The sequence below is a fragment of the Aplysia californica genome, unplaced genomic scaffold (assembly GCF_000002075.1).
Source record: "Aplysia californica isolate F4 #8 unplaced genomic scaffold, AplCal3.0 scaffold01219, whole genome shotgun sequence".
NCBI lineage: Eukaryota > Metazoa > Mollusca > Gastropoda > Aplysiida > Aplysiidae > Aplysia > Aplysia californica.
The window spans coordinates 115987-126297 of NW_004798489.1; the positions used below are offsets into that span (position 1 = coordinate 115987).

At 37.4% G+C, this 10311-nt stretch overlaps 1 protein-coding gene and 1 long non-coding RNA gene across 2 annotated transcripts in view; both read right to left on the minus strand.

Annotated features, from left to right (window-relative positions):
* LOC101853279 overlaps positions 1 to 4357 on the minus strand; it is a 13590-nt gene extending 9233 nt beyond the window's left edge. Inside the window, exons 1-2 of the mRNA XM_035973428.1 lie at positions 4329 to 4357; positions 1345 to 1416 (exon numbers count right to left, since the gene is read on the minus strand). Coding sequence (XP_035829321.1) covers positions 1345 to 1376 — 32 coding nt within the window. The 5' untranslated portion in view covers positions 1377 to 1416; positions 4329 to 4357. The remainder of the gene's footprint in view (positions 1 to 1344; positions 1417 to 4328) is intronic.
* Positions 4358 to 7781: 3424 nt separating this feature from the next.
* Positions 7782 to 8964, minus strand: LOC106013753. Its single transcript, XR_001185431.2, has 3 exons — positions 8862 to 8964; positions 8503 to 8574; positions 7782 to 7802 (listed from the first exon to the last, which is right to left on the minus strand). It is a non-coding gene; the product is annotated as an uncharacterized LOC106013753 (long non-coding RNA).
* Between the last annotated feature and the right edge of the window lie 1347 nt (positions 8965 to 10311).

Sequence of the window (10311 nt, forward strand, 5' to 3'; positions counted from 1 at the left end):
GAGAATACCGCCCAAGTGTGTCGGTGACGCTGACCCATTCGCTGGCCTTGGGGACGTCTTCCTTGCCGATCATCCACATCAGGGAGAGAGGTTTAAATGTCAGTTGGTTTATGAGAAAAGTGTATTTTTGAAAATTATACTTACAATTAAAAGTCACAGCCTATCACATTTTTGAGAAAGGCCTTAATGCAAAAAATCAGAATTATAATTAAAAGCCAGAGCCACAGGTGCTAATATTTGTAGTTTTCTAGTCACAATATAGGAAAAAAAGTTTTAAAAATCGAGACTCAATATTGAGGAGGAGATTAAGAACACATATTGTAAAGAGAGATACCTTATGGGGCAGATCATCTCTCATGACTTGTCATTATAAAATTTTTATTGTTGCTTTAAAATGTCATTAGGACATTTTGAATAATCTGTAAGTAATTACGTTTAATCATTTTCCTTCTTTTCCTAAAAACAAAAATTAAACTTTTAAATTGGAGTCAGACACACCCAGGTATTTTCCAAAACTTATTGAAATAATAAACAAATTATGTTTCAAGACAAACTTCACAGACAATAAATACCTCGTGACGATGGTCCGGCCGTGGTATTTCTCGGGTATTCGTCCCGATCATCCTCAGTTCCAGTGGAGTGGTCCTGGTGATGAAGACATATGTCAATTAGGAATATCCTCTTCCATCTGTACAGTTTGTTTGTTTCAGAAAATCAAAAGAGTTGTTATAACATTGTTTACTGTTAGTTTAAAAGATCAAAAAGGAATTTAGAAAAATCTGTCCGTAAATACAATTGATCATTTTCCGTTTTCACCTAAATTGAAAAAAAAAGACTTTTACATTGAACTCATGTCCATGGATAGGTATTTTTCTAATTTTATTGAACTAATGGACAAATGGTTTTCCATGACATATGTATCACGACTCAGAGGAATCCAGCGCTCGTCAACTTTTGGGCATATGGAATTATTAGAATCATTTTGAAGGTTTTTCATATGCCTTGCTTTCGATGAATAAATATCCATTTATCATGAGAAGAAGTCGAGATATTTGCAATTGAAGGAGGTGGAGTCGCCTGGTTTCAGAAGTAACAATAGCGGGAAAATGACCGCCAAAGATTTACAGTTCTTGGAAACTGAAAATTTACATTTCTTGTGCCCGTAATCAACGTTTTCCATAAAATACACACAAAAAAGTGTTTTTGAATGGACATACAAAGGTGATGAGTCAAAAGAAATTTTTAAAATCCAAACTGGCTGAAAAATGTCTATTTCTCAGATTTCATTATTTTGACGAGCACTTGATCTTACCACGATGCATCACATATTACTTAGACAAATACCTCCTGCCGATGGTCCGGCCGTGGCATTCCATGGTAGTCGTCCCGACAATCCTCCACTCCAGCGGAGGGGTCCTGGTGATGAAGACATGTGTCAATTAGGAATATCCTCTTCTATCTGTACAGTTTGTTTTTTTTGTTTCAGAAAATAAAGAGTCGTTATAAAATTGTTTATTGTATGTTTAAAAGGACAGAAAGATAATCATAAAATCTGTCTGTAAATACGTTTAATGATTTTCCTTCTTCTGCTAGACGAAAAAAAACCACTTTTACATTGATGTCAGACACACCCAGGTAACTTCCTAAACTTACTGAAATAATAAACAAATTATGTTTCAAGACAAACTTCACATATAATAAATACCTCCTGCCGATGGTCCGGCCGTGGTATTGTTTGGGTAGTCGTCCCGATCATCCTCCGCTCCAGCGGAGGGGTCCTGGTGATGAAGACATGTGTCAATTAGGACTATCCTCTTCCATCTGTACAGTTTTTTGTTTCAGAAAATCAAAACAGTTGTTGTAACATTGTTTACTGTTGGTTTAAAAGATCAAAAGGAATTTAGAAAAATCTGTCCGTAAATACAATTCATCATTTTCCGTTTTCACCTAAATTGAAAAAAAAAGACTTTTACATTGAACTCATGTCCATGGATAGGTATTTTTCTAATTTGATTGAACTAATGGACAAATGGTTTTTAACGACATATGTATCACGACTCGGTAGAATCCGGCGCTCGTCAATTTTTTGGCATATGGAGTTATTGGAATCATTTTAAAGGTTTCTCATGTGCTTTGCTCTCAATGAATAAATATCCATTTATCATGAGAAGAAGTCGAGATATTTGCGATTGTAGGAGGTAGAGTCGCCTGGTTTCAGAAGTAACAGTAGCGAGAAAATGACTACCAAAGATTTAGAGTGCTTGGAAACGCAAATTTACATTTCTTGTGCCTCTAATCAACGTTTTCTATAAAATACACACATAAAAGTGTTTTTGAATGGACATACAAAGTTATGAGTCAAAAACATTTTTAAAAATCCAAACAGGCTGAAAAATGTCCATTTTTCGGATTTCATTATTTTGACGAGCGCCTGATCTTACCACGATGCATCACATATTACTTCATAGACAAATACCTCCTGCCGATTGTCCGGCCGTGGTACTCCTTGGTAGTCGTCCGCATCATCCTCCGCTCCAGCGGAGGGGTCCTGGTGATGAAGACATGTGTCAATTAGGACTAGCCTCTTCTATCTGTACAGTTTTTTGTTTTAGAAAATCAAAAGAGTCGTTGTAACATTGTTTACTGTAGGTTTAAAAGGACAGAAGGATAATCATAAAATCTGTCTGTAAATACGTTTAATGGTTTTCCTTCTTCTACTAGAAGCAAAACATAAACTTTTACATTGATGTCAGACACACCCAGGTAATTTCCTAAACTTACTGAAATAATAAACAAATTATGTTTCAAGACAAACTTCACAGACAATAAATACCTCCTGCCGATGGTCCGGCCGTGGTATTGTTTGGGTAGTCGTCCCGATCATCCTCCGCTCCAGCGGAGGGGTCCTGGTGATGAAGACATGTGTCAATTAGGACTAGCCTCTTCTATCTGTACAGTTTTTTGTTTTAGAAAATCAAAAGAGTCGTTGTAACATTGTTTACTGTAGGTTTAAAAGGACAGAAGGATAATCATAAAATCTGTCTGTAAATACGTTTAATGGTTTTCCTTCTTCTACTAGAAGCAAAACATAAACTTTTACATTGATGTCAGACACACCCAGGTAATTTCCTAAACTTACTGAAATAATAAACAAATTATGTTTCAAGACAAACTTCACAGACAATAAATACCTCCTGCCGATGGTCCGGCCGTGGTATTGTTTGGGTAGTCGTCCCGATCATCCTCCGCTCCAGCGGAGGGGTCCTGGTGATGAAGACATGTGTTAATTAGGAATATCGTCTTCCATCTGTACAGTTTGTTTTTTTTGTTTCAGAAAATTAAAAGAGTCGTTATAACATTGTTTACTGTTGGTTTAAAAGATCAAAAGGAATTTAGAAAAATCTGTCCGTAAATACAATTCATCATTTTCCGTTTTCACCTAAATTGAAAAAAAAAGACTTTTACATTGAACTCATGTCCATGGATAGGTATTTTTCTAATTTGATTGAACTAATGGACAAATGGTTTTTAACGACATATGTATCACGACTCGGTAGAATCCGGCGCTCGTCAATTTTTTGGCATATGGAGTTATTGGAATCATTTTAAAGGTTTTTCATGTGCTTTGCTTTCAATGAATAAATTTCCATTTATCATGAGAAGAAGTCGAGATATTTGCGATTGTAGGAGGTAGAGTCGCCTGGTTTCAGAAGTAACAGTAGCGAGAAAATGACTACCAAAGATTTAGAGTGCTTGGAAACGCAAATTTACATTTCTTGTGCCTCTAATCAACGTTTTCTATAAAATACACACATAAAAGTGTTTTTGAATGGACATACAAAGTTATGAGTCAAAAACATTTTTTAAAATCCAAACAGGCTGAAAAATGTCCATTTTTCGGATTTCATTATTTTGACGAGCGCCTGATCTTACCACGATGCATCACATATTACTTCATAGACAAATACCTCCTGCCGATGGTCCGGCCGTGGCATTCCACGGTAGTCGTCCCGATCATCCTCCACTTCAGCGGAGGGGTCCTGGTGATGAAGATATGTGTCAATTAGGACTATCCTCTTCCATCTGTACAGTTTGTTTTTTTTGTTTCAGAAAATAAAGAGAGGTTATAAAATTGTTTACTGTAGGTTTAAAAGGACAGAAGGATAATCATAAAATCTGTCTGTAAATACGTTTAATGGCTTTCCTTCTTCTACTAAAAGCAAGAAATAAACTTTTACATTGATGTCAGACACACCCGGTAATTTCCTAAACTTACTGAAATAATAAACAAATTATGTTTCAAGACAAACTTCACAGATAATAAATACCTCCTGCCGATGGTCCGGCCGTGGTATTGTTTGGGTAGTCGTCCCGATCATCCTCCGCTCCAGCGGAGGGGTCCTGGTGATGAAGACATGTGTCAATTAGGACTATCCTCTTCCATCTGTACAGTTTTTTGTTTCAGAAAATTAAAAGAGTCGTTATAACATTGTTTACTGTTGGTTTAAAAGATCAAAAGGAATTTAGAAAAATCTGTCCGTAAATACAATTCATCATTTTCCGTTTTCACCTAAATTGAAAAAAAAAGACTTTTACATTGAACTCATGTCCATGGATAGGTATTTTTCTAATTTGATTGAACTAATGGCCAAATGGTTTTTAACGACATATGTATCACGACTCGGTAGAATCCCGCGCTCGTCAATTTTTTGGCATATGGAGTTATTGGAATCATTTTAAAGGTTTCTCATGTGCTTTGCTCTCAATGAATAAATATCCATTTATCATGAGAAGAAGTCGAGATATTTGCGATTGTAGGAGGTAGAGTCGCCTGGTTTCAGAAGTAACAGTAGCGAGAAAATGACTACCAAAGATTTAGAGTGCTTGGAAACGCAAATTTACATTTCTTGTGCCTCTAATCAACGTTTTCTATAAAATACACACATAAAAGTGTTTTTGAATGGACATACAAAGTTATGAGTCAAAAACATTTTTAAAAATCCAAACAGGCTGAAAAATGTCCATTTTTCGGATTTCATTATTTTGACGAGCGCCTGATCTTACCACGATGCATCACATATTACTTCATAGACAAATACCTCCTGCCGATGGTCCGGCCGTGGCATTCCACGGTAGTCGTCCCGATCATCCTCCACTTCAGCGGAGGGGTCCTGGTGATGAAGACATGTGTCAATTAGGACTATCCTCTTCCATCTGTACAGTTTGTTTTTTTTGTTTCAGAAAATAAAGAGAGGTTATAAAATTGTTTACTGTAGGTTTAAAAGGACAGAAGGATAATTATAAAATCTGTCTGTAAATACGTTTAATGGCTTTCCTTCTTCTACTAAAAGCAAGAAATAAACTTTTACATTGATGTCAGACACACCCGAAAAATTGCAGATTTTTCAGATTTAATTATTTTGATGAGCGCGTGATCTCACCATGAGGCCTCACATATTACTTCACAGATAACAAATACCTCCTGCCGATGGTCCGGCCGTGGTATTCCCTGGTATTTCACGACCGACTGATTTCACCACAATGCCTCACATGTATATATATATATATAATAATATATATCATTAAAAATTTCGATTTAGTTTTGACTAGACTTAAAAAATCAAAGAGCACTATTTCTGAAAATAATTGTCGGGAATATCTAAAATATTTAAAGCACACTTTGAGTGAGCAATTTTAAAGGACATTAAAAAGCAAATTACCTTCTGAGGAGGATTAACATGCATCTTAAGCGATCCTCGGGTTGGAAGTCCTTCTTCCGGTCTTGACAATCACTTGGGTAGCATGCCCATAGAAGTAACCCAAGGCAGAGAATGTCGTGAGTGGCCGGAGGGGTCAGCCAAAGCCGAGGGTGGAGATGCTGATAGAGGGGACAGTGAAAGGGGAAACAGTGCGTCTTCGCGGATGGTTCGGTGCAGTGTGGGGTCAAGTCCTGATGGGCTTTCGGCGTCCGTGTAGGCGGGGTCATGCAGAGAGAGCAGTTAGGTGCCACCAGTAACCACGTCTAGCATGTGCATGGAGATGAGAGCTGTCACAGAAGCCTCTGACTGGAAAAGGGCCATGGAATGTCCTACTGCCATCCTAGTCATTGACCCAATGAGTGCCCTCGAGATGGTAAAGAGACCCATCCTGTGTGCAGACTGGCTAGATTTGACGCAAAGCAGCGACTCGCAAGGGCTGAACGGATCTTGAGCAATGGTCAATAAGGAGTTTGAGGCAATGAACGTGTTGATTAGCTTGCCGGCCAGCTCATCAGCACGTTCATTTTTGCCTCAAAGTCCTACATGACCAGGGCTCGGGATCCATGCTGCCTTTGTGAGTCTGCTGCTTGGCATCACCTCTAGCCAGTCTGCATACAGCATGCGTTTCTTCACCATTTCGAGGGTGCTCATCGAGTCGGTGACAGGGATGGCAGTGTGACACTCCGTCGCCTAAATCCAGTTTGGGGCTTCTGTGGTGGCTTTCAATCCATGCACCTGCTGGGCGTGGCCTGGTGGCACTAAACTGCTTTCTCTGTGTGACTCCGTTTTCACGGGCACAGAGGGCCCATCAGGATTTAACCCTACGCCGCACTGACCCATCTGTGAAGACGCTTTGTCGCCCTTTTCACGTTCTCATCTGTCGGCGTCTCTACCTTGGTGATGGTTACCCCTCTGGACAGTAACGACATCACTCGCCGAGGGCTGCTTCCAGTGGACTATACCGCCCAAGTGTGTCGGTGACGCTGACCCATTCGCTGGCCTTGGGGACATCTTCCTTGCCGATCATCCACATCAGGGAGAGAGGTTTAAATGTCACAATTACACTTATAATTTAATACAAGAGCTGTGTTGGTTTATGAGAAAAGTGTATTTTTGAAAATTATACTTACAATTAAAAGTTACAGCCTATTACATTTTTGAGAAAGGCCTTAATGCAAAAAATCTGAATTATAATTAAAAGCCAGAGCCACAGGTGCAAATATTTGTAGTTTTCTAGTCACAATATATGAAAAAAAGTTTTAAAAATCGAGACTCAGTATTGAGGAGGAGATTAAGAACACATATTGCAAAGAGAGATACCTTTTGGGGCAGATCATCTCTCATGACTCGTCGTTATAAAATTGTTTACTGTTGCTTTAAAATGTCATTAGGACATTTAGAATAATCTGTAAGTAATTACGTTTAATCAATTTCCTTCTTTTCCTAAAAACAAAAATTAAACTTTTCAATTGACACACCCAGGTATTTTCCAAAACTTATGGAAATAATAAACAAATTATGTTTCAAGACAAACTTCACAGACAATAAATACCTCGTGACGATGGTCCGGCCGTGGTATTTCTCGGGTATTCGTCCCGATCATCCTCAGTTCCAGCGGAGGGGTCCTGGTGATGAAGACATGTGTCAATTAGGAATATCTTCTTCTATCTGTACAGTTTTGGGTTTTTTTTGACATAGAAAATAAAGAGTCGTTAAAAAAATTTTTGTATGTATAGTATAAGGTTTTACGGCGCTCGCAACTGCTAAGATAAAATTGTTTACTGTAGGTTTAAAAGGACAGAAGGATAATTATAAAATCTGTCTGTAAATACGTTTAATGGTTTTCCTTCTTCTACTAGAAGTAAAAAATAAACTTTTACATTGATGTCAGACACACCCGGTAATTTCCTAAACTTACTGAAATAATAAACAAATTATGTTTCAAGACAAACTTCACAGACAATAAATACCTCCTGCCGATGGTCCGGCCGTGGTATTGTTTGGGTAGTCGTCCCGGTCATCCTCCGCTCCAGCGGAGGGGTCCTGGTGATGAAGACATGTGTCAATTAGGAATATCCTCTTCTATCTGTACAGTTTGTTTTTTTGTTTCAGAAAATCAAAAGAGTCGTTATAACATTGTTTACTATTGTTTTAAAAGATCAAAAGGAATTTAGAAAAATCTGTCCGTAAATACAATTCATCATTTTCCGTTTTCAATTAAATTGAAAAAAAAGACTTTTACATTGAACTCATGTCCATGGATAGGTATTTTTCTAATTTTATTGAACTAATGGACAAATGGTTTTCCACGACATATGTATCACGACTCAGTGGAATCCGGTACTCGTCAATTTTTGGGCATATGGAATTATTGGAATCATTTTGAAGGTTTTTCATATGCCTTGCTTTCGATGAATAAATATACATTTATCATGAGAAGAAGTCGAGATATTTGCGATTGAAGGAGATGGAGTCGCCTGGTTTCAGAAGTAACAGTAGCGGGAAAATGACCGCCAAAGATTTACAGTTCTTAAAAATTGCAAATTTACATTTCTTGTGTCTGTAATCAACGTTTTCCATAAAATACACACATAAAAGTGTTTTTGAATATACATACAAAGGTGATGAGTCAAAAGAAATTATTAAAATCCAAACTGGCTGAAAAATGTCCATTTTTCAGGTTCATTATTTTGACGAGCGCCTGATCTTACCACGATGCATCACATATTACTTAAACAAATACCTCCTGCCGATGGTCCGGCCGTGGCATTCCACGGTAGTCATCCCGATCATCCTCCACTCCAGCGGAGGGGTCCTGGTGATGAAGACATGTGTCAATTAGGAATATCCTCTTTTATTTGTACAGTTTTTTTTTTGTTTCAGAAAATAAAGAGAGGTTATAAAATTGTTTACTTTAGGTTTAAAAGGACAGAAGGATAATTATAAAATCTGTCTGTAAATACGTTTAATGATTTTCCTTCTTCTGCTAGAAGAAAAAAATAAACTTTTACATTGATGTCAGACACACCCAGGTAATTTCCTAAACTTACTGAAATAATAAACAAATTATGTTTCAAGACAAACTTCACAGACAATAAATACCTCCTGCCGATGGTCCGGCCATGGTATTGTTTGGGTAGTCCTCCCGATCATCCTCCGCTCCAGCGGAGGGGTCCTGGTGATGAAGACATGTGTCAATTAGGAATATCCTCTTTTATTTGTACAGTTTTTTTTTTGTTTCAGAAAATAAAGAGAGGTTATAAAATTGTTTACTTTAGGTTTAAAAGGACAGAAGGATAATTATAAAATCTGTCTGTAAATACGTTTAATGATTTTCCTTCTTCTGCTAGAAGAAAAAAATAAACTTTTACATTGATGTCAGACACACCCAGGTAATTTCCTAAACTTACTGAAATAATAAACAAATTATGTTTCAAGACAAACTTCACACACAATAAATACCTCCTGCCGATGGTCCGGCCATGGTATTGTTTGGGTAGTCCTCCCGATCATCCTCCGCTCCAGCGGAGGGGTCCTGGTGATGAAGACATGTGTCAATTAGGAATATCCTCTTCCATCTGTACAGTTTGTTTTTTTGTTTCAGAAAATTAAAAGAGTCGTTATAACATTGTTTACTATTGGTTTAAAAGATCAAAAGGAATTTAGAAAAATCTGTCCGTAAATACAATTCATCATTTTCTGTTTTCACCTAAATTGAAAAAAAAAGACTTTAACATTGAACTCATGTCCATGGATAGGTATTTTTCTAATTTGATTGAACTAATGGACAAATGGTTTTTAACGACATATGTATCACGACTCGGTGGAATCCGGCGCTCGTCAATTTTTTGGCATATGGAGTTATTGGAATCATTTTAAAGGTTTTTCATTTGCTTTGTTTTCAATGAATAAATATCCATTTATCATGAGAAGAAGTCGAGATATTTGCGATTGAAGGAGATGGAGTCGCCTGGTTTCAGAAGTAACAGTAGCGGGAAAATGACCGCCAAAGATTTACTGTTCTTGGAAACTGTAAATTTACATTTTTTGTGCCTCTTATCGACGTTTTCCATAAAATACACACATAAAAGTGTTTTTGAATGGACATACAAAGATAAGGAGTCAAAAAAATGTTTTTTAATCCAAACATTTTTCGGATTTCATTGTTTTGACGAGCGCCTGATCTTACCACTATACATCACATATTATTTCATAGACAAATACCTCCTGCCGATGGTCCGGCCGTGGTACTCCTTGGTAGTCGTCCGCATCATCCTCCGCTTCAGCGGAGGGGTCCTGGTGATGAAGACATGAGTCAATTAGGAATATCCTCTCCTATCTGTACAGTTTGGGGGTTTTTTTGTCATAGAAAATAAAGAGTCGTTATAAAATTGTTTACTGTAGGTTTAAAAGGTCAAAAGGACATTTAGAAAAATCTGTCCATAAATACATTTGTGAGGTGTGCTGACAAAATGAGTTACTTCTCGGATTTGAGCATTATGGAAATTGATACATCAACTTGATAGGTGAAGTTTGTACAATTTGTGAGCCT